We start from the raw sequence: 24,830 nt of genomic DNA, 5'->3' as shown, positions 1-24,830 counted from the left end.
ATTATTCCTGTCAATTGAATCATTTTCCATTAGTAATAGCCTGCCCATTTGTTAAAACTCCATTCAAGCCTACCTCATTAGATTGTGCTAGGTGTTTTAAATGAGTAAATTTCGAAATAAGAACCCAGGTATCACTGAGAAGTTAACCATGGTCAGACATATATTAATTGGCAAATTGCATTCTCCCATCTCCTATACCTTCCTTAATCACTTACCATTCTATAGCTCTTGTTACCTTTGCCATCCAGGTTGTACTTATTTATCTTCTATCTTAAACTTTGTTGTTTCATGCAGGTAACTGTCTCCTCGCCCCAGCTAGAAAAGGATGGCAGCATAGTGGCTTCTTCTTTAGCATCTGCTATATTTACACAGTAGTCCAGTGACAATCTCATAGATTTTAGTGAAACTTGATGATTTGATTTAAATGAAGATTTTTTAAAAGGCTTTACCGAAATGAATAATATGGCTATGGCAACCCCACATCAAGCAAGTCTATAGGCATCATTTTTCCAATAAGTATTTGCTCACTTTGTGTCTCTGTGTCACATTTTGGTAACTCTTATAATATTTCATACTTTTACATTGTATTTGTTATAAATATAAAACTTTAATGGAAGAGAAGTTGCTTCCCACGGATGAGCAAAGAAATTCTTGAGACAAATCTACTCCTGGTGAAGATGCTACGAAGATGACTGACATGGCAACAAAGGACTTAGATTACGACATAAACTTAGTTGATAAAGCAGCGGCAGACTTTGGGAGCATTGACTCTGCATGTTGATGTATGGCAAAACCAATACAATATTGTAAAGTAAAAAAAAATAGTAATAATAAAAGAAAAGAAAAAAATAATAAAAATGAAGAAAAACAATTAAAGTATGTTTATTTTTTGATATAGTGCTATTGCATACCAAAGACTACAGTATAAACATAATTTTGTATATACTGAGAAGCAAAAAAAAAAAAAAAAAATTCTTAAGACTTAAGATACTCACTTTATTGAGGTGGTCTGGAACTGAACCCAAAATGCCTCCAAGGTTTGCCTGTATATACTCATCATGCAGATGCATGCATGCTCAGTCATATTTGACTCTTTGCGACCCCATGAACTGTAGCCCTCCAGGCTCTTCTGTCCATGGAATTTTCCAGGCAAGAATACTGGAGTGGGTTGCTATCCCCCTTTCCAGGTTATCTTCCTGACCCAGGGATCAAACCCACATCTCCTGCATTGGCAGGTGGATTCTTTACCACTGAGCCACCTGGGAAGCCTCATCATAGCTCACATTTATTTTGTGTCTTCTATACACCACTTAAACACTTAAATGTGTTTCTCATTTAATTCCAACAACACCCCCATGAGATGGTAGTATGATCACCTCTATTTAAGTGACTTTACCTCAGAAGGAACTGAAGCAAAGAGAAATTGAGTTGTTTATTCAAGATCGAATTTTGGTGTTGGAAAAGACCCTTGAGAGTCCCTTGAACTGCAAAGAGATCAAACCAGTCAATCCTAAAGGAAATCACACCTGAATATTCATTGGAAGAACTTATGCTAAAGCTGAAGATCCAATACTTTGGCCATCTGATGCAAAGAGCTGACTCATTGGAAAAGACCCTGCTGGGAAAGATTGAGGGCAGGAGGAGGAGGGGACGACAGAGGATAAGATGGTTGGATGGCATCACCCACTCAATGAACATGAGTTTGAGCAAACGCCAGGAGATGGTGAAGTACAGGAGACCCTGATGTACTGCAGTCCGTGGTGTTGCAAAGAGTCGGACCTGACTTAGTGACTGAACAAAAACATCCAAGATCATATAGCAGTGACAGAGCCAAAATCTGAATTCAGGTAAACTGACTCAGGAATGAGTACACTCATTCATTATATTATTCAACTGTACACAACATGTAAAATAAGAAAGCAACTTTCTTAGAAATAAGACCATATGGCCATTCAAGTTTAATATTAAATCATTCCCATCTTTCTATTCCCTGCCCCACATCCACAAAGTAGTGGCTATTGCTGGGAAAGTGCCCAATTACTAAGGGGAGAAACAAAAATTTTGGTCTTCACTCTATGCCTTAAATCAACCCATTAGATATAACATTTCCTTGGTGTTATTCTTGTCACTTGTGTTGGGAAGGTGTTCCAGCTCTGCCTTTCATGAGCTATGGAAATTTAGGCAAGTAAATCAGTCTTAGAATATCTATTTTAATTTGTAAATGCTTGGGTATACCTATATTAAATTACATGATGAGGTAGTTGGATGGCTATAACTATAGAATCAATAGTTTTTTATATTTTTTGGATATTAACCTCTTTTCAGATACATGGTTTGCAAATACTTTCTCCCATTCCATAGGTTGCCTTTTCACTCTGTTGATTGTTGATAAAAATTCTAAATCTTAAAAAGCTTTGTGTCAACATTTATTTGTGTATGTGTGTATCAGAGCTTAATTGGCAGTTTTCTTCACTCTTAGCCTTCGGTAATGATGTATCTTACAATCAATGTTTTAGAGTAAATGAAATAAATTGCTTTCAAAAATGCAGTGTATAAAGAATACAAAAATTTTTGTTTTCATATGTAGGATTAAATGTCACCCCAATCCTGTATTCTTGCTTGGAAAATCCCATGGATGGAGGAGCCTGGTGGGCGGACACGACTGAGCAACTTCACTTTCACTTTTCACTTTCATGCATTGGAGAGGGAAATGGCAACCCACTCCGGTCTTTTTGCCTGGAGAATCCCAGGGATGGAAGAGCCTGGTGGGCTGCCATCTCTGGGGTCGCACAGAGTCAGACACGACTGAAGTGACTTAGCAGCAGCAGCAGCAGGATTATAGTAGGTTCTTGAAAGTGAAAGTGGAGAGTGAAAAAGTTGGCTGAAAGCTCAACATTCAGAAAATGAAGATCATGGCATCCGGTCCCATCACTTCATGGGAAATAGATGGGGAAACAGTGGAAACAGTGTCAGACTTTATTTTGGGGGGTTCCAAAATCACTGCAGATGGTGATTGCAGCCATGAAATTAAAAGATGCTTACTCCTTGGAAGGAAAGTTATGACCAACCTAGATAGCATATTCAAAAGCAGAGATATTACTTTGCTGACTAGTAGGTCCGTCTAGTTAAGGCTATGGTTTTTCCTGTGGTCATGTATGGATATGAGAGTTGGACTGTGAAGAAGGCTGAGCGCCGAAGAATTGATGCTTTTGAACTGTGGTGTTGGAGAAGACTCTTGCGAGTCCCTTGGACTGCAAGGAGATCCAACCAATCCATTCTGAAGGAGATCAGCCCTGGGATTTCTTTGGAAGGAATGATGTTAAAGCTGAAACTCCAGTACTTCAGCCACCTCATGCAAAGAGTTGACTCATTGGAAAAGACTTTGATGCTGGGAGGGATTGGGGGCAGGAGGAGAAGGGGACGACAGAGGATGAGATGGCTGGATGGGATCACTGACTCATGGACATGTCTGAGTGAACTCCAGGAGTTGGTGATGGACAGAGAGGCCTGGCGTGCTGTGATTCGTGGGGTCGCAAAGAGTCGGACACGACTGAGCGACTGAACTGAACTGAGGCTTAATGTTTTTAATTTACATGAATATTCAGCAACGGATTATTCAATTATATGGGGCACCGTGCATCACATTGAAGGATGCTACCTAGCATTCTTAATGCCCCTGATGAATGCCAGTAGAACCCACATTCATTGTAATAACCAAAATAACTTTGGCAAATTTCCCAGGCATCCTCTAGGGGGAGGTACACAAGCACATTGAGAATCAGATTAATGCTTGTAGATGTGGTATTCCCATTCTTGGTCACTAGAGGGAGGAAATAGTTTTTAAAATAATCTATTATATTTAAAATATTTTACAGAACAATTTTAGATATAATAGTTGACCTCTTTATTTTCTTTAAAAAGCAAATAATAAACCAAAATAATAATAACATGACTAGTTTGTCTTTGGTGTTAAAGTTTAAACTGTTCCAAAGAGTATATTTATGCCAATTTTATAAACCATGCATTCATTAAAAGAACTACAGCATGAGTTTTCAATGTTTAATGTTCCATATTTTATTAAAAAGGATAATAATCTAATACTTAGGTTCTGTTACAAAATTAAAATTTTCTCAATCTAGCTTATTTAGTTGATGATTCTCTGTGACAACATTTAGCCCCCACGCACCAACCCCGCAAAAAAAAAAAGCCTTGCTTTTGTGAGTGAAATCAGAGCCAAGTCCCTGACCTGAGAGACCTCATACCTTTGTATGTTGGTAACGATGGTTAATTTTGTGTGAGTCTGACAGGGTTAATTTGACAGATTAAATATTATTTCTGGGTGCATCTGTGAGGGTATCTCTGGAATTAGCATTTGATATTGGTGGACTCAGGAAAGTAGATTGCCCTCCCCAATTTAGGTGGGCATTATCCAGTCTAGGAAGGCATGAATAGAACAAAAATGTAGAGGAAGAATTTGCCCTTTACTTCCTGCCTGAGTACTTGAGCTAGGACATCATTCTTCTTCTGCCCTTGGACTGGTATTCATACCATCAGCTCCCCTGGTTCTCAGACCTTGGGACTCAGCTGGGAATTATACTGTTACCAGCATCCCTGGGTCTCCAGCTTGTAGACGGCACAGCATGAGACTTCTTAGCCTCCATAACCACACAAGTCAGTTCCTCATAGTTGTCTATTCCTATTGTCTCTATTTCTCTAGCAAACCTAATACAGAGTAAACACACAGACATTGAAATCAGACAGATCTGGCTTCATGTCTCAATTGTGGTTACTAGCTATTCAATTTGCACAGGTCACCTGACTTCTCTGAGCCATGATTTGCTTATATATAATGTGAATATAAAGACATAGATATGATTTGGTGTACAAATCATGCTTTCAGTAGCTGTGTCTGATTCTGCAGTGCCAATCTGCTCCATCAGTGGGCCTCAGCCTCAAGAAATTAGTTCTGAAGCCCTTACTAAGACCCATATTTCTAGAACTTTGTAAACGAGAACCTGAATCCTAAGTTTCAAGATATATGATCAGCTTGGTGCAATGGTGGGTCTTATCTAGAGCTGAAAGAAATAACCCACTTTCAGCAATACGTCTTCACAATACGTCTTTCCATTTCTTATAGTCTCCAATTATAGAACAATCATTTAAATGTGAGTATTCATGTTACTTTGATGGAAATCGATCAGGTCTATAAGCTTTTAGTTGTGCACTTTCATACTTTACGTTTTCTAATTTTGATGACTGATTTAAAATAAGCTGTATGACATTTTTAATATTTTTCCAACTTCATTTTGAAAAATTTCAAACCCACAAATGTTGAAGTAGTAATATTACATATTAATACTGCCTTCAAAAAAAAAAAAGCAGAGTGATCAACAGAGGTAAATGAAGATCACTAAGTCATTTTCTTTTTTGACAAGGAAATTTGAAAGAGAAACACATCTGCTATAACGGACTACATCTGGGAAGAACTGGCACACTTTCCTAATCCCTGTCTGGAGGGGGCATCTTTCCCTAATTCCTTAAGAGGCGCCAAGTATGCTTGGGCACCAAGTTCTGATGCCCTAGAACTATAAACTATAGTTAAACTATAGTGTGTGTTAAACTATACACACACTAGATAATAGATGGGATTCATAGTTGATGGAAAGATGATGTCTTAAAGATGCTGTGTGACTCTGAAGGCAAGGTCCTGGGAGGGAGAACCTGACACCACTAGAGACTAGATTTGCAAACAATATGAAATTAGGGAGAATTACTCATTAGCAATAATCCTCCAAATGTAAACAGGTTAAGAAAGTAATAGAAAGAAATTAGTATAGATACATGTAAAGTGTTGGACACAAAATTCAATAAAATGTGGTAAGATGGTTAGCCAAACTCAGCAGCACACGAATACTTTAAAACTTAAGGGTTTAGTAAAAGGGTAATATTGCTGCCTCAAAAGCTAATGTTCTCCAAGGATCCATTTAAAGAAACATACTATTCATAATAACGGCAGGGGGGGAAAATCTCATTCTATTTTTGGATGTTATCTCATTCAGTTCCAGGCACCAGACTTTATGAAGAGCACTGGCAAAATAAATAATTAGCATACAGAACAGAAAATGAAATGGAAGGAACTGATAGATAGCCAGGTTGGTTAGTGGGGAGTTGAGAAGCATGTTAAGGATGATCTTCAAGTACTTAGAACTCTTTTGTGGAATCAGGCTAATTCCATTCTGCAAGACTGCTGGGGTCAAAATATGGAGCAAATGTGCTGAGAGACAACTATTTGCCAGGCCCTTTGCAACAGCTAGATGTTGTAAGGCAGTGGACTCTGAGTAAATTCAACAAAACTGGGAAAAAAGTTGAGTATTCCCTCATTTGAGGAGTCCAGGGAAAGGTTATCCATGATTCTAAATTCTCCTGCTGCTGCTGCTAAGTCGCTTCTATATCCTATCTGCACCTTAAAATCTAATTTAATTAGTTTGAGGTAGGGCCTAAACATCAGGATTTTTTTCAAAGCTCCCCAGCTATTGATAATGAACAGTTAGGTTTGAGAAATATTAAACTAGATGGCTACTTGTCAGGATATGAATTAAATGAGAAATTTAAATGAGGCAGGTAAATGGAAATTAATATTTTTTTATTTATACCATATGCCAGGCATTGGCATTTTCAGAACAATGTAACCTTTATTAACTAATACTTGGAATCTTTAGAACAATGCTTGGAACACAGCAAGCTCCCAAATGTTTGTTATTATCCTCTCTGAAACTATAGAATCTATTCTCCAAATACACGCTGGGACAATATTAGCTTATAATAAAGATATTATCATCCCTGCATATGGACAACTGAGGCTCAGGGAAGGTAGTTATTTTGGCAAATACGCTGGGTAGTAGATTGTAAAACAGTTAATTCCAACTTAAAACCAGCATGCCTTTCCAGTTTCATCAAGTCAACAGTAAAACACTTGTTCATAAAAATCAGGAACTTACCTGACTCCACTCTTAACAGAACCATTTCTTCCTGGCCTGTTCTGAAGGAAATTATGTTAAATGCAAATCCTGAAAAAGTAGAGCCAAGTAGACATTCAGTATATTTAATATAACCCCAGAGAAATTCTCCTTAAGGTTTTGAGAAACTCTGAGGGCAGAGGCAATGACTCAAACTCTTCAGAGCTCAATCTACTTCAAGCAAACTTAAAGACAGAACTGTTCACAAGTGAAACACCTCCCATACTGATGAAAGGATATATTGTTATCTGTTACTTCTGTACAGTCTAGGACCTCAATTATATATTAACATTGAGGGAGACGAAAATGGTCCTGAGGGGTGTATGGTCCTGATCATCTCTGATACCTCCTTTAGGCCACATTATGCCCAAGTCTCCTTATGCATGTAACTAGTTTGAATGTGAATTTCCTGAAGAAGAAACATCCAAAGAATGATACCCCCTCAATGAGACAGTTCCCCAAGGACAACCTTTACTTCACTATTCCATATAATCCTTAATATCCAAAACAAAATAAGTAGTAATTGCTGCAAACTAATTTTTAATACAATTTAGACAACACTAGTTTTCTAAAACACACTACACTTTACAGTAAGGTACAGAGAACGTAAAAATATATCATAAATATTAAAAAAATAAAATATGCTTCTTCAAGTGGTAAGCATTGGATTTGGTCCAATACTAGATGGGGACTTGCTTTTTCTGTTATAGCCAACTGTTAAAATTTGTAGATAAACAATATGATTAATGACAAATTATTTTCTGAGCTTCATGTACATCTGTACACCAAAAAATACAAAACATTCTAGAATTAATAGGAAGCTGCAGGTCCTAAATGTTGTTATACACTACTTTAAATAACCAATATAACTGTCAGTACAAATTTGGCACTCAACATCTTTCCTACATACCCCAAATCAGTTTTACACAATACACTTTACAAAGTGCTGAGTGTATCTTAGGTATCCAAGAACAAACTGATTAAAGACAGTTCATTTTATAACTTATCCATCAGCTTCTAGCTATAATTTTGTTGTTATTCACTCACTAAGTCATGTCCAACTCTTTGGCAATCTCATGGACTTAAGCCTGCCTGGCTCCTCTGTCCATGGGATTTCCCAGGCAAGAATACTGGAGTGGATTGCCATTTCCTTCTCCAGGGGACTTTCCTGAACCAGGAATTGAACCTGCACATTGCAGGTGGATTCTTTACCACTGAGCTTTCGGGGAAGCGCAAGCTATACTTTACGCATCTTGAATTCTAGCTAGATAAACTTTGCTCCAAAGTCACAAAGAATTGTGCCGAAGAAAAACGTGCACCAAAGAATTGATGCTGTTGAACTGTGGTATTGGAGAAGACTCGAGAGTCACTTGGACTGCAAGGAGATCAAATTAGTCAATCCTAAAGGAAATCACTCCTGAATATTCACTGGAAGGACCTATGCTGAAGTTGAAACTCCAACACTTTGGCTACCTGATGCAAAGAACTGAGGAAAAGACACTGATGCTGGGAAAGATTGAAGGCAGGAGGAGAAGGGGATGACAGAGGATGAGATGCTTAGATGGCATCACTAACTCAATGGACATGAGTTTGAGCAAGCTCTGGGAGTTGGCGATGGACAGGGAAGCCTGGCGTGCTGCAGTCCGTGGGGTCACAAAGAGTCAGGCATGACTGAGCGACTTAACTGAAAGTCACAAAAAATTTCATGGGGAGAAAATTACATTTTAGATATTTTTTATATGCTCTGACATATTCATCACGAAGTCTAGAACCATGCTGTTCTATATAAAATTTACTGTCAGCCATTTTTTAAATGTTGTTGTTCAGATGCTAAGTCATGTCTCACTCTCTGTGGTTAAGTAGGGGAAATTATTAATATATATTAACCTATCAAAAGTATTTCAATGTGATCAATATAAAAACAGATATTTTACATTCTTTTTTTCCACACTCAGTCTTTGAAATCAAGTATGTATTTTATACTTAGAGCAGATTCCAGTTTGGACTAACCAAAGTAAGTAACGCCCTGTTGAAATGGCAAGTGAAAAGTTAGTGTTTAGACCGTTTCTATTTAAGCATGAAACTTAAGAAAGGCTCTGCAAATTTGTTGACATCAGTTTTACAAATGTCTTAAAAACTGTTTTCTTCTTTCCACTACCTCATCGAAAGTCTTTTCTGGGTACTAAGTTGTTATTTCTTTCCATTTGAGTTATTCATTTTGTCATTCAATAAGTATTAGTATCTATCTGGTAACAACTATGGGCAAACATTATAAGTAAAAGACATCCTATCTCTATTTTCACAAAGCTTTCAAATTAGAAAGGGAAGGTGTGAAAAACTTGTGAAAGTATATCTCTGTATTTTACTGTATCACTGTGCAAAATTCACTATAATGAATTATTACGTTATTTTCTAGAACATACATCCCTACAAAGTACACCAAGTTTATAAAGAAATATTTAGAATAGAAAAATTGTTAAGGCAAAAATGTTACCTATGACAGGCCTTAAAGGATTTGACACAGGCAGAAGGTAATGAAGTTGAAGAAAAGAACAAACAAGTTTCTAGAGTTGAGAAAGTATAAGGATATAAAAGTATATAACTCATGTTAAGAACTCTCGGCATGTTTGCTTATTAAATGCAAAAATGAATAAAAAGAGCCTGAATGACTTGGGGATAAGTGAAAGGGGGATGATGCTACACAAGCTGTATGGAAAAAAATGAAATCATGAGTAAGAAGTTAAAATTGTTAACATTTTAAATAAAACAACAAACCTCCCTGCACTGGAAGGTACAGTAGTGATCCTCATTTTCTCATTTTTGAAAGTGAAAGAGTTAAGTCACTCAGTCCTGTCCCACTCTCTGCAACCATATGGACAGTTTGCAACTGTCACCTGCCAGGTTCCTCTGCACATGGAATTCTCTGGGCAAGAATACTGGAGTGTATTGCCATTTCCTTCTCCAGGGATCTTCCTGACCCAGGGATTGAACCAGGGTCTTTTTCATTGCAGAAGACTCTTTACTGTCTGCGTCACCAGAGAAGCCCCTCTTACTTTTGGGAGAATGCCTACTGTATCCATTTAAGAACTTTAGTTAATTTCATAACCTGCCATCGCCTAGAACAATTTCTTCATGCATATTTACATGCAGGGTGAAATATAAGAAATCCAGCAAGTAACATGCTTTTATTTTACTATCATGCATATAAAGAAAGACAAATATATCAATGGTACACTTTCAATTTGACAGAGCAGCTTCACAAGTATTTATGCTATTTAGGAAAGGACACATGAATTACTAAGCTGTTAACCAGGCAAATTATGAAGACAGACAATTAAGCCACATATTTTTAGTAGGCTACTTTTTCATGAAGACAATTTCCAAAGTATTAAGAATATGACAAGAACAAGTTACACAGATTATATTTCTAAGCATACAGTTTAATTATTAACAGAAACAAGCTGAAATTCACTACAGATATTCATTTAAGTGTCTATATCATAGAGATATAGCACATTTTTCCAAATGTTCTCAATTGAAAGCAAAATAAAGCCTGTATAGCTCAATTTTCCCAGTCACCAGAAACAAGGAAAATAACACGATATTACTAAATACTAGTGAAATAAAGCACGCAGTACTAACCTTCCTTATAAATTAAGTCAAATGAAAACAAGATAAAGTACTCAGCTGCCTTTTTTACAGAACTCTTTTCTAGGTAATGTATTTAACATTCTAACCCCCTTCAATTCTCACGTGTTAACTCTGGGAAAAGAACCTCTTCTCCCATCACCACTGACAACCTCCTTGAAGACTCTGTCTTAATTTCAGGCCCAATTTTAACCTGGCTCATTTTTGCCTATCTGTGATCTGTTCAGTTTCTCTTGCTTTGGGCACTCATCACAATATCTTTAATTCTTCCATCAGTTATGGCCTAGATAGCACTTTTCATCTAAATCTGTCTCCTTTTAAATCCTCTAGATTGCTAAAGGGGGTGGAAGATGCGGAAGAGAGAAGAAAATAAGAGCTCTGGCAATCTATTAAACAAGATAGCCTGTTCCTTGAAATAATGGAGAGCCAAATTAAAAGACCTGATTTGCATATGCTTATGAGCTACCATTTAAGACAGGACAGAGACAACGGAGAAGGTGCCACTCTGGCACTTAATCATGCTCAGGATGAAAAAAGGAGGCACAAAGAGGTACCCAGCTTTTGAGTGATTCACTAGAGACTGAGAAAGCCTGGTACTTTGAATGGACACCATCTTTAGGCCAACCTGCCCTGAGAAGTCTAACCTGTCACCTCAACCACTTGCCTGACAGTTATTAGGGTTCTGGATGATGGGAGTAGAGGAAACGGAGGTCGGAGGGGGGAGTTGAGGAATAGAGGAGAAGTCTTTTGGGGAAAATGGAAGGGTCTTTTGAGTGCTGCCAGGAAACCTGGAGACTGTTTACCAGAAACCTGAGTGGGGCTGACAACGTTCTAGCAGATGTCCATCCAGTAGGTAGCAGTCAAGGGAACAGCCAATAGCAGGCAGCAATAGTATGTGACCAGAGGTGCAACAAGAGCAATGGAGTCACAGAAATCATACAGGCCCAGTGGCCCACTGCAATTCTCCCTTGATGTCATTAACGCCCAGTTGTCTACAGGCTATATGCCTGTGCTGCAGAGATCAGGATGGGTAGTAGAATGGCCTCCTAGACAAATACCTCTAGATATGAGTCAAACCGGAGGCTCTGGGAACAAACAGGGTCCAAGTAGTGCAGATAAAGACTATACAATTTACATCACAAGCTTATTTAGGAGTGGTATGAATCACGGGCCATGCAGCATGTGATATTAATGCAGAAAACCACGAAGGCCATGTGGAAATGAAGGAGCATGGCCATGACTGTCTCAATCTTGAGGCTGAGAGAACTGAATGTCCAGAGGAAAAAGGCTCCAGAAATGTCAGAGAAAAAAGTGGGGGGAGAGAGGGGTGGTTAGAAGACATATCCGTATCTGTTGCCCAAGCGCAGGTCCATTAAGAGGCAAAAAGGGACCTTGTGCAGGAACCTTCCCAACGGCAAAGTTTAACCAGACTGGAACCCAAAGGGCCTGGGGATCTCCACGGGCTCCCTTATTGGGCGACGTCTGGCTCTACGGACTCCTTCACGCAGCAAGTAGTACTGCAGTGGATTTGGCCACAGGTCCTCTTTGATAATTTCAGCAATCCTGTCAGACTCTGGAAGGCTGTGGTCTGAAAACCAGGTGAAGAAATTGCACACGACCTCTTGGTTCCTGCGAATGAAGGACTGGGGTTCATGGCCCCGGCGCCATATGATTGGAGTGGAAAGAGACACTATTCTGCCAGAGGCTCTAACCTCATATTCTTTGACAATCAGCTTGTTTCGAAAATACGGGTTTCTCCGAAAGAAGAACTTGAACTTGCAGCCTGTTCGCGGGTGTCTGAGCTCCTTCACCTCCAAATTGGTTACGTATCTTAACATCTCTGCATCTTGGCCTCTAATCATGGGAGACAACTGGGGGTGGTTCCGAAAGGCAGTGACCCAGAAGCCCGGGATATTCTGAATGATGTAGTTCCTCCGCTCCAGGTAGTGTCGACGCATCCGCCCGAATTTATGCTCTAGTTGTTGAAAGGCCCGGTCAGCCTGAGCGTTCACCGTGTCCAGTTCCAGTTGGATGGCCTCCAGCGGGTTCATGCGGAGATCCATACGCAGGGGCCGATGCCCCGCCTCCTCCACCACTCTGTTCTCCACCATTTCTATTTCTTCACCGACTGGCCTCTCCTCCACCTCCATTCCCTGCTCCACTCCCTCCTCCTCCTTCGCTCCTTCCTTCCCCACCAGCTCCTCATCCACTGCGACCGAGAAGACAGGGCCCTCTTCAGTCTTCACTTCCTCAGCCTTCGCCTCCGCCATCAAGTCAGACCCCAACTTCTCCGCGCCACAAGTTTCTAGCGGCTTCTCTCGACTCAAGCCCTGCGGCTCTCCGGGCTGACGGCCATTTCCCAGGCTGTCGTCCGTTGTCAGGGACACAGACGCCGTTTCCAGGCCCTCCGTAGGAGGCGGAGCCGGCTCTAGCCCCGCTTCGGGCGCTACGTAACCGCCATCCCCACCGTCTCGGATCTGGAACGTACCGGCAAAGCCTGGATCTAGGGGAGCAGTTGGGGGTGCGCCTTCCTCCTCTGGAAGCTGGGGTGGTGGGAGCGCGACGGCCTCGAAATACCCCTCACCCGTCTCCGCCATCACCTGTGACGCCTCTGTTTTCAGGCACCGGGGAGGGTCCGGAGCTCCGGCGGCACAGTCGGATGTGGTGAGGCTGTGGGTTTCAAGGAGAGGGGTCCTTTCGCCCCCGTCTGGGCAGCTCATGTCGGCAGCACCCAGATAAACCGAAGGCCAATGTCTGTTTTCCTCTCAGAAGCCGCGCTTGACGAAAACTGCTCGCTCGTACCACCCACTCTCTAATCTCGCGAGTGACTCCGTGAGGATGACGTCAGGGCAGTAGATCTCGATGTGACGCGAGAACTCGCGGCTTCTGGGATGGCTTACCAGGCGTCCTACGGTCCGAGTGTTCACTTTAATTTTACGAGTGTTAGCTTTATTTTTACGAATTTAATCCGGTGGATTGGTAATTTGACTTACGTAAATATGTGGCTCGCAATCAGAGTCTGAAGCAGTGAGACCCCCGCCCCACTCCCTTCCTGGCAGTGCATCTGGAAGTACCTCCGGATTGTTCGCTGGGCTAATTGTAAGGATCCCAGTACTACACTGCTTTCTGTTGTCTGAAAACATGTTTTTATGGTTTTGTAGGCAAGAGTGGGAGAAGGCGATGGCACCCCATCCCATGGATGGAGGAGCATGCTGGGCTGCAGCCCATGGGGTCGCGAAGAGTCGGACACGACTGAGCGACTTCACTTTCACTTTTCACTTTCATGCTTTGGAGAAGGAAATGGCAACCCACTCCAATGTTCTTGCCTGGAGAATCCCAGGAACGGGGGAGCCTGGTGGGCTGCCATCTATGGGGTCGCAGAGAGTCAGACACGACTGAAGCGACTTAGCAGCAGTAGCAGTAGGCAAGAGGGTAAATCTCCTCCCTGTTACTCCATGATGGGCAGGAGCAAAATTCTCTTTATTTTTTAACTAAATTAATAGCAAAATGTTTCCCTTTTCTCGGGTAGTGAAAATATTCTGGACTGTAACATCGCTGGGAGAAAAAGCTACTGAACGACTTTTTACCACACAAGTCATTCATGCATATTGTTCCTTGCTAGCCTTACCTTGATAATCTATCAAAGAAGAGCTTGCTTGCTTGATGTTTGCAGGAATTAAGTCAGAATCAATTGCTGAATCTCGCTCCGCGGCCCGGCACTGCAGGAAATAGAAAAGCTATTTCCAGCCCCATCAATTTATTAATCTAATAACAAGTTTAGTTCTGAAAGAAGGTAGTAAAATTTGGCTCTGGTGAAGTATCTGTTCATGGTAATTAGCTTGTAGAGTTCTTTCAAAAGGGATGTCAGTGTCTTTGGTTGTTTTAGTTTGTTGACTTGTGAGGAAAACTGGTGTTAGAGAGCTAGGGGACCTCGGAGAATTACTGGTAGAGGGGCCATCCACCTCCATTTTTATGAAGAAAAGCCAGTTAAAATGGAAAACCAAGATGGCCTTGAGTAGAACACAAACGGCTGGATACCAGTTTTAAAACTGGTTAGTTACCTCAAGATGTGAAAGAGGCAAATGTTTTGGGGTGGTGGTTGTTTTTTTTTCTATTATAGTACACTGAATAATGGCCCCCTAAAATGTCCATGACCTAACCTTCATAACCTGTATCATCTTACCTGGCAAAAGGACTCCGTAGGTATGTTTCAGTTAAGCATCAGGAGATTGAAAGATTGTGCTGGGCTATCCTGGTGGGTGGACCCTGTTTAATTACAGCAAAAAGAAATGGGAGTGTCAGTGTGAAACTGATGACCAGAGCAGAGGTGAGAAAGTGAAAAAGAGGGAGAAAAAAGATTTGAAGATGGAGGAAGGAACAAAGATCCAAAGAATAAAGGCAGCTTCTCTAGAAGCTGGAAAGGTAAGGAAGTAGATTTTCCCATGGAGCCTCCAAGGGAACGCAGCCCTACCCGCATCTTGATTTTATCTAACCTCCAAACCTGTAAGATAATTAATTTGTGTACCTTAACGCTGTTAAGTCTGTGGTAATTTGTTAGAACAGTATGAGAGGGTTATTCCTTGGGTTGAAGTTTGGTTGCATCTCTGTGTGGCTCAAGTTTTTCCTGGCAGCAACCCCTTCAACCATCAATATCTTTGGAAGGCTCAAAAAAGTGCCAATGTCAAAATGTATATAATTGGTGTCAGTGGCTTTGGAAAAAACCTAGACACAAGTTGAGCAGTGTTTTAACAAATACAGCATCATCAAAATACTTGGTGGCAAGAGAATAATTTTGTTTTGAAAAACATGGATGTTAACAACTCTGAGTCAAAAATCTTATGAATACAAAGAAGTTTTAGAAATACCTTAATTTATTTTGTTTTTTCCCCCTTTATAGGTGTCCAAGTGTGCACCTGACTTAACGTCTAAATATGTCTAAAGGAACCATTTAAATAGAGATAAAATTATGTATAAGAATATATTGTGTCCTAGCTTAATTGGCAGTGTTTTTCTTCCCTTTTCTTTCTCTTTCATCATGGATGATGTTTAAATACTATACAACTGACAGTGTTTTGTCAGGTGAAATGCCATAGTTTCCTTCCTAGAAAATTTCATTGCATAGTAAAACAGTGCAAAAATATTTTGTTTTTATATGTAAAGTGATGCTAACTTCCAGGCTCAGATAAATATAAATGGGTTTTCCCTCTCAGAAATAGGCCAGTGTTTTGTTGATAAGGACCTCCTGCATGGTATCTAGCACCGAAGCCCCACCTAATGAAAGCCAATAACAACCTCCATTCTTTGTAATATATAGAACTCACCTCCGCAAATATCCAAAAGACCCCTTAGGAAAGTATAGCTTCTGCAGAGATTTTTCTCCTTTGAATATTTGAGGGTATGGTATTCCCATCACTTTTCACTAGAGGGAGCAACTTGTCTATAAGAAAGTGGTATTGATAGATTATGATGACAGAACTTTGGTTCTCTCACTATAAGTGAAATACTCTTGTTATTTAAATTGAATCATAATCTTTTATTCCCTTTAAGCTGTTATGGTTACCAATTAATTTTCTCACACAAACTGAGCTTTGTTTATTATCGCTTCCAGTAATCAGCTCAGGCCAAAGAATCTCATATGAATGTGCCTACTCTGAAAAGGTCCCTACCCTGTATTGCTGGAGTCACGCACCTGGTTTCAAATTTGAGTTCCCCTGACTAGCTGTTTTGACCTGGACTAATAACTTCATCTTTCTGAGTCAGTTTCCTCATAAGTAAAATAGAGATTATAATTTTACATTTATATACACATGCTTTAGAGGCCTATTAAAAAGATGAAATAAGGGCTTACCTGGTGGCTCAGGGATAAAGAATCCACCTGCCAATGTGTCCAAGGAGACACAGGATCGATCCCTGGTCCTGGGCTGAGAAGATCCCACATGCCATGGAGCAACTAAGCCCATCCCGTGCAGCGTGATGGTTGAGTGTGTGCTCTAGAGCTCAGGAACTGTCATTACTGAGCCCTCAGGCCACAGCTACTGAAGCCGGAGTGCCCTAGAGCCCGTGCTCCAGACAGAAGCCACTGCCATGAGAAGCCCATACACCACAACTAGAGAGTAGCCCCTGCTTGCCACAACGACAGAGAAGTCTGTGCAGCAAAGAAGACCCAGCACAACCAAAAAATACATAAGCAAAATTATTTTAAAAAGATGAAATAAGATGTGTATAAAATATTTAACATTATAACCTTTCAATGAGTAGAAGCTGGTACTATTATTTGTATTGTTTTTATGCTAAAATCTACATACATTAAAAGTAAACTGTGGTCCATGGTGTATAACCAGGTACTAAATTCCATTATAAAACAGGTAAGTATTTAGGAGTTCAGAAGAGAGAGACATGCATGTGTATTAGAGTGGTCAGTGAAAGCTTCACGAAGGAAATGAGTTTTAACTTGTATCCTGCTATGGGGTAGATAAGAGTTGAAGAGCTTGAGAAGGAGATGGGGCATGAGGACATAGTAAGCATATTGGTCCACTGCTTGCTCCAGATACTTCAGCATGCATTCTAGCCCTACACTGTCCAATGTAGTGGTCAGTAGCCACATGTAGCTATTTAAATTTAAATTAACTTTAAAAAAAATTCAGTTCATCAGTCACACCACATTTCAGATGCTCAGTAGCAACATCTCGCTAATGGCTACTGCATTGGACCGTGTGTAACATTTCATCATGGCAGAAAGTTCTATTGGACAGTGCTGTTCTATACATACAGTACTATCAGGTGGTAGAAAAAAGGCGGATTAGAATTAAAATGCCATACCACAGAGATTGCAGACTTATGTTTTATGAAGATCTTAAGAAAAATTATTTGGTAAAATGAATGTTTTCGGTTAACATTTATTTTTTAACAAAAATTTTGTGTGTTTACTTTGGGAGTAAGTATTCTCACTAGAAGTACTTGTCTATTGGCTCACTTATTACCAAAAAGATAATCCAAATATTATGCAATCCAAATCCTTTACTATAAAGCTTATAGATTTAAAATAGTTTGCCAAAGTGAGCCATTACCCTTCAGATAAAGTACTTAAACTAAATGAATCAAATTCAGGCAGAATTACTTGAAAAATCTGTGTAATTACATTAATTATTTAAGTAACCCAAAAATGTGTGCCTGATGAATGACCTCCTACTGTATTTTTAGTAAGGTGAAAAACATTTTTAATAAAATGAAAAGAAAATATGTGAAACAATTAATGGAAATAATTATATAGATTTTTAAAATAATATAAATCAGTGATTTGTAGTACAGTACCAAAAATTGACAGTAAAGCCCTTTAAATAAATATGACTTTTATATTTGAAAGCATCTAGCATCTCAAATGCCTCAGGTTAAGAAATTTCATATACAGGAAAAATATTTCTTTGCATTTTCTAGATAAACTCTTTAAATATTGTTCCCATGAATTTGTGTTGTGGTTATTAATTAAACTCCAGAGGTCATATATAAGTTACAAAAATAGTAGTTATTTTTTTAAATACAGTCCCAAGGTCAAAGAGCCTTGTTAGAACAACCAGACTGTCATAATGAATAAACAAGTTTTAAAACAAGTTTCATCAGTCATTTACTACTTTTGGCATAAAAATTAATTCATTATGAAAAGTTCATATTATAGTATATAACTTAATATTTTGATTTTCATTAACACTTCATCTGTTAGTTGAGACTTCTGCCTTATAAATTCTTTGGCTCTAAGACTGTGTATTAAAATTTCCTTTGGTTTGTAAGCCAGTCATTCTGTGCAGATCTGTTTCTAAAATGTGGAAGGTTGGAAAGTGACTATCATTCATTCATTTGATCATTGATAGAAATTATCACATCTCTTGTTTAACATAGGTAGAATTCATCTTATTGAAAAGATTAGGAAAATTCAGAGAGGTCAAGTGACTTGCCTGAGGTTATATAGTTAGTAAGTAATGGAGTGTGGATATAAGCCCAGTTTGCCTGTCTTCAAAACTCTTTCTACTATGTCATGTTGCTTTTCTGAGTGTTTTTTAAATCTTAGGCAATAACCAGGGAACTTAAGCCTGTTTGCTGATAACTGCTTTTGCCAGGGTTTGCATTTTCCATGCCTAGCAGTCAGAGGATCTTCTTGCAGTGTTTACTGCATTGATTGAATGATTCCACACTGAAATCTAGCATAAACAGCCATGCAAACTACACTGTATAAATCTAAACAGAACATACGGTTTTTAGGAGACAAGTGCCCTCAGTGGAAGCATTTATTAAATGTGGGACAGATTTAAGAAACAGTACCTCCTGCTACTGCTGATATATCTAACTTAACAGTATTTCCAGATTCGAAGTTCAAAGAGTTCCTTTGTGATGAATGAACTGAAGGGTAAAAGAGCTCTTGCTGTTGTTCAGTTGCTAAATCGTGTCCTACTCTGCGACTGCATGGACTGCAGCACACCAGGCCTCCCTGACCTCTACTATATCCCAGAGAGCTCTAGTCAATAAATATTTTGTTAGTTTTTACTATCTGTACTCAGGAGGAAATTTTGAAAATAAAGATTTGTTAAGAAATACATGAAGTCCAACTTGGAAGTAATGCTAACTTACTCTGAGAAAAGGAAGATAACCTGCATCCTTTCCACTTAGCATTTCATTACCCCTTATGTAGTCTTTCATTGAAAACATTTCCCTGATTCTAAAAATTGAACACGATCATCTTAACTGCTTTCTTCTCTTCCAAAGAGAGAAAGTTTTCTGGGTTCATCCCCAGTGAAATTTCTGATAAAATGCTGCTCCTAGAACTACGTTACTAATGTGACAAAGTAAACAGAGCAACCAACCTAAATTTGCTAAATTATCTAGTCACCATTGTGATCTGCATTGTCACCTGGAGCACAGTAGACTGGAGGCACAGGCTGGAGACCTGACCACACTATCTGGTCTTTCCAAATAGTAAACTCAACTATATTTGTTGGTGTATACTACCTGCAAGACACAGCGCTGTGTGATAGGATACAAAGAAGTGAACTTTGTTCATTAGGGATTTATGCCATTGTGGAGAAGATACAGAAACAAATAATTACAATACCAGGTGATAAATGGAACAAGAGAGGTGTGAGCTAAGGGTTGTGAATGCACAGAACTTGGAAGTTTGTATTCCTGTAACTGACGAGAGGGCTGGGAGAACTATTACAGAGGAGATATCAATAATTTTGAGATGAGTCCTAGTAGAAAAATCAGATTATTAGGAAGAGGGAGAGAGAGAATTACAAGCTGATGAAATACCCTGAGCAAAGACCTGGACTCAAGTACCCAGACAGCTTGAGGAGTGACTGAAAGAGGACAATTAGTGAGGGGTGATGCTTCAGTAAAATGGAGTCTAATGACTAACAGCCTTTATGTACTTCTGTGTATATGTTTGTAATATATGTTATTATATTCATATAGTATATATAATTATATGCCTCTTAAAATCCTCTGACTCTTAGGAAATGTTAGAGGTCTTTAAACAGGGGACTGACATACATTATATCAGATAATAATTTAATTGGCAATAAAATGAAAGTTGTGTGGCTAAAGGCTAGGATATTAGTTGTGAAGTGTAATGGTTCAGACAAGGACTGATGAATATTTCTTTAGAAATGTGGTAGTAACATAATGAATTACTTCAGATAAACAGTGAAAAAACTGATTAAAAACAGATATGAAGATGGGCAAGGAGTTGAATATTTTTTTTAGTTTGGACCTCAAGGACGGGTGGAAATGTGACTAAGCTATGGAAGATAGGCAGAGGATCAGGTTTTGACAAGAGGGGAGAAATCATGAGTTCAGTTCAGTTCAGTCTCTCAGTCATGTCCTACTCTTTGCCACCCCGTGAATTGCAGCACACCAAGACTCCTTGTCCATCACCAACTCCCAGAGTTTACTCAGACTCATGTCTATCGAGTCAGTGATGCCATCCAGCCATCTCATCTTCTATTGTCCCCTTCTCCTGCCCCCAATCCCTCCCAGCATCAGGGTCTTTTCCAATGAGTCAGCTCTTCGCATGAGGTGGCCAAAGTATTGGAGTTTCAGCTTTAGCATCAGTCCTTCCAAAGAACACCCAGGACTGAGCTCCTTTAGGATGGACTCGTTGGATCTCCTTGCAGTCCAAGGGACTCGCAAGAGTCTTCTCCAGCACCACAGTTCAAAAGCATCAATTCTTTGGCGCTCAGCTTCACAGTCCAACTCTCACATCCATACATGACCACTGGAAAAACCATAGCCTTGACTAGACAGACCTTTGTTGGCCAAGTAATGTCTCTGCTTTTTTGGGCTCCAAAATCACTGCAGATGGTGATTGCAGCCATGAAATTAAAAGACACTTACTCCTAGGTTGGTCATAACTTTCCTTCCAAGGAGTAAGTGTCTTAATTTCATGGCTGCAGTCACCATCTGCAGTGATTTTGGAGCCCCCCAAAATAAAGTCTGACACTGTTTCCACTGTTTCCCCATCTATTTCCCATGAAGTGATGGGACCAGATGCCATGATCTTCGTTTTCTGAATGTTGAGCTTTCAGCCAACTTTTTCACTCTCCTCTTTCACTTTCATCAAGAGGCTTTTTAGTTCCTTCCTCTTTCTGCCATAAGGGTGGTGTCATCTGCATATCTGAGGTTATTGATATTTCTCCCAGCAATCTTGATTCCAGCTTGTGCTTTCTCCAGCCCAGCATTTCTCATGATATACTCTGCCTGTAAGTTAAATAAGCAGGGTGACAATATACGGCCTTGACGTACTCCTTTTCCTATTTGGAACCAGTTGGTTGTTCCATGTCCAGTTCTAACTGTTGCTTCCTGACCTGCATACAGATTTCTCAAGAGGCAGGTCAGGTGGTCTGGCATTCCCATCTCTTTCAGAATTTTCCACAGTTTATTGTGATCCATACAAAGGCTTTGGCATAGTCAATAAAGCAAAAATAGACGTTTTTCTGGAACTCTCTTGCTTTTTCGATGATCCAGAGGATGTTGGCAATTTGATCCCTGGTTCCTCTGCCTTTTCTAAAGCCAGCTTGAACATCTGGAAGTTCATGGTTCACGCGTTGCTGAAGCCTGGCTTGGAGAATTTTAAGCATTACTTTACTAGTGTGTGAGATGAGTGCAATTGTGCGGTAGTTTGAACATTCTTTGGCATTGCCTTTCTTTGGGACTGGAATGAAAACTGACCTTTTCCAGTCCTGTGGCCACTGCTGAGTTTTCCAGCTATAGACAAGGAGAGTTTTGTTGTCAATCTAAGGTACCCCTTTGGAGATACTGAAGAATAAATCTGGGCCTTTGTAGGTCAGGAGAACAGCGGGGCCTACAGATATATTCAGACGTCTTTAGCATATTGGTGATGACAGGGAGGCCTGGCGTGCTGCAATTCATGTGGTCGCAGAGAGTCGGACATGACTGAGCGACTGAACTGAACTGAAATGTATAGCTGATAGTTGAAACTATCAGAGAGGATGAGAACACCAGAAAGACATGTAGAAGGAGAAAAAAGGATGAGCCAAGAATAGAACTTTGTACACTGACATGACAGAGACAGGTAATGTGGTTGACAAGCAGAGAAAACTGAAACAGAGAAAATGGAGAAATAGCTGTTAGATGTAGGAGGAGAACCAGAAGAGAATGTTATCCCAAAAGACAAGGGAGGAAAGGACTTCAGGAAACCAGGATTAAGAAGATGCAGCCATGTTGAGTAAGATGAAGACTGGGAAGAAAAGTTCCTGAACTGGGCAACTATGTGGGTATGGGTGTCTTTAGCAAGAAAAATTTCAGAAGAGTAGAGGGGCAGGATGCAGGGTTGAGGAATGAATGAGAAATGAAGAAAATATGGCTGGTATGTGAGGCCAGTTCTTTCATAATCGGCCATTCAGAAAATATGTGATTGATTGAGGGAGACAGTGGGTTGAAGGAAGAAAGTTTGTAAGAAATAAAACCAAAGGAAATCCTAATCATATATTCTTACTAAAGTAGGGATGGACCAGATGTCTTAATCATTTGGACTTCTATTAACAAAATAATGCTCAAAATTCTCCAAGCGGCTTCAGCAATACGTGAACCGTGAACTTCCTGATGTTCAAGCTGGTTTTGGAAAAGGCAGAGGAACCAGAGATCAAATTGCCAACATCCACTGGATCATCGAAAAAGCAGGAGAGTTCCAGAAAAACATCTATTTCTGCTTTATTGACTATGCCAAAGCCTTTGACTGTGTGGATCACAATAAACTGTGGAAAATTCTGAAAGAGATGGGAATACCAGACCACCTGACCTGCCTCTTGAGAAATCTGTATGCAGGTCAAGAAGCAACAGTTAGAACTGGACATGGCACAACAGACTGGTTCCAAATAGGAAAAGGAGCACGTCAAGGCTGTATATTGTCACCCTGCTTATTTAACTTATATGCAGAATACGTCATGAGAAATGCTGGACTGAAAGAAACACAAGCTGGAATCAAGATTGCCTGGAGAAGTATCAATAACCTCAGATATGCAGATGACACCACCCTTATGGCAGAAAGTGAAGAGGAACTAAAAAGCCTCTTGATGAAAGTGAAAGTGGAGAGTGAAAAAGTTGACTGAAAGCTCAACATTCAGAAAATGAAGATCATGTCATCCGGTCCCATGGGAAATAGATGGGGAAACAGTGTCAGACTTTAATTTTGGGGGGCTCCAAAATCACTGCAGATGGTGATTGCAGCCGTGAAATTAAAAGATGCTTACTCCTTGGAAGGAAAGTTATGACCAACCTAGATAGCATATTCAAAAGCAGAGACATTACTTTGCCGACTAAGGTCCATCTAGTCAAGGCTATGGTTTTGCCAGTAGTCATGTATGGATGTTGAGAGTTGGACTGGGAAGAAGGCTGAGCGCCGAAGAATTGATGCTTTTGAACTGTGGTGTTGGAGAAGACTCTTGCGAGTCCCTTGGATTGCAAGGAGATCCAACCAATCCATTCTGAAGGAGATCAGCCCTGGGATTTCTTTGGAAGGCATGATGCTAAAGCTGAAACTCCAGTACTTTGGCCACCTCGTGCGAAGAGTTGACTCATTGGAAAAGACTCTGATGCTGGGAGGGATTGGGGGCAGGAGGAGAAGGGGATGACAGAGGATGAGATGGCTGGATGGTATCGCTGACTCGATGGAAGTGAGTCTGAGTGAACTCCAGGAGTTGGTGATGGACAGGGAGGCCTGGCGTACTGCGATTCATATGGTTGCAAAGAGTTGGACACGATTGAGCGACTGAACTGAACTGAACTGAACTGAACAAATTACCACAGGCTAGGTGTCTTGCAAACAGAAATTTATTTTTTATAGTTCTAGGAGCTGGAAGTATAAGATCAGGGTGCTAACATGGTGAGAGCACTCTTCCTATTCACGGACTGCCGATTTCTCGTTTTATCCTCATATGGTGGAAGGCAAGAGCATTCTGGAGTCACTTTTCTAAGGGCAGTAATGCTGTTCACCCGGGCTTCCCTGATGGCTCAGCGGTAAAGAATTTCCTGCCAATGTAGGAGAAAGTTCAGTCCCTGGGTGGGGAAGATCCCTAGGAGAAGGAAATGGCAACCCACTCCAGTATTCTTGCCTGGAAAATCCCATGGATAGAAGGGCCTGGTGGACTATAGTCAATGGGGTTGCAAAGAGTGAGACACAACTGGGCAACTAAACAGTGACAAGATTCTTATTCATGAGAGCATCACCTTCATGACCTAATTACCATCCAGAGGGCTCACCTCCTAATACCATCACTTTCGGGGTTAGGGTTTAAAAATAGGAATTTTAGGGGATACAAACCTTCAGTCCATTGCATGAGCTTCTCCCACACAAATGAAACAAGCTTAAAGTCAGCAGAAGAAAAGATGTGTAAAATATGGTATATATAAATAATTGAATGTTACATAACCTTTAAAGAAAGAATAAGAGAAAGTGAAGTTGCTCAGTCGTGTCCGACTCTTCAGGACCCCGTGGACTGTAGCCTACCAGGCTCCTCCATCCATGGGATTCTCCAAGCAAGAATGCTGGAGGGGGCTGCCATTTCCTTCTCCAGAGGATCTTCCCGACCCAGGGATTGAACCCAGGTCTCCCGCATTGCAGGCAGACACTTTAACCTCTGAGCCACCAGGGAAGCCTAAAGA

General features: G+C 40.2%; 1 protein-coding gene across 2 annotated transcripts; it reads right to left on the bottom strand.

Moving 5' to 3' along the window:
• Positions 1-10,230: 10,230 nt before the first annotated feature.
• On the bottom strand, positions 10,231-13,409 carry TSPYL1 (TSPY like 1). Of its 2 annotated transcripts, XM_068984912.1 has the most exons (2): positions 12,875-13,409; positions 10,231-12,808 (listed from the first exon to the last, which is right to left on the bottom strand). In XM_068984912.1, exons 1-2 carry the CDS (start codon positions 13,382-13,384, stop codon positions 12,086-12,088), a joined length of 1,233 nt encoding a protein of 410 aa, XP_068841013.1. In that variant the 5' UTR covers positions 13,385-13,409; the 3' UTR covers positions 10,231-12,085. The 2 variants fall into 2 exon arrangements, with proteins under 2 accessions (XP_068841013.1, XP_068841012.1); XM_068984911.1 differs by having other exon boundaries at positions 10,231-13,409.
• Between the last annotated feature and the right edge of the window lie 11,421 nt (positions 13,410-24,830).

Source organism: Capricornis sumatraensis, chromosome 13, assembly GCF_032405125.1.
Source record: "Capricornis sumatraensis isolate serow.1 chromosome 13, serow.2, whole genome shotgun sequence".
Taxonomy (NCBI): Eukaryota; Metazoa; Chordata; class Mammalia; order Artiodactyla; family Bovidae; genus Capricornis; species Capricornis sumatraensis.
Note: the sequence above shows the minus strand (reverse complement) of the source record. Positions and strands in the feature narration are given on the sequence as shown.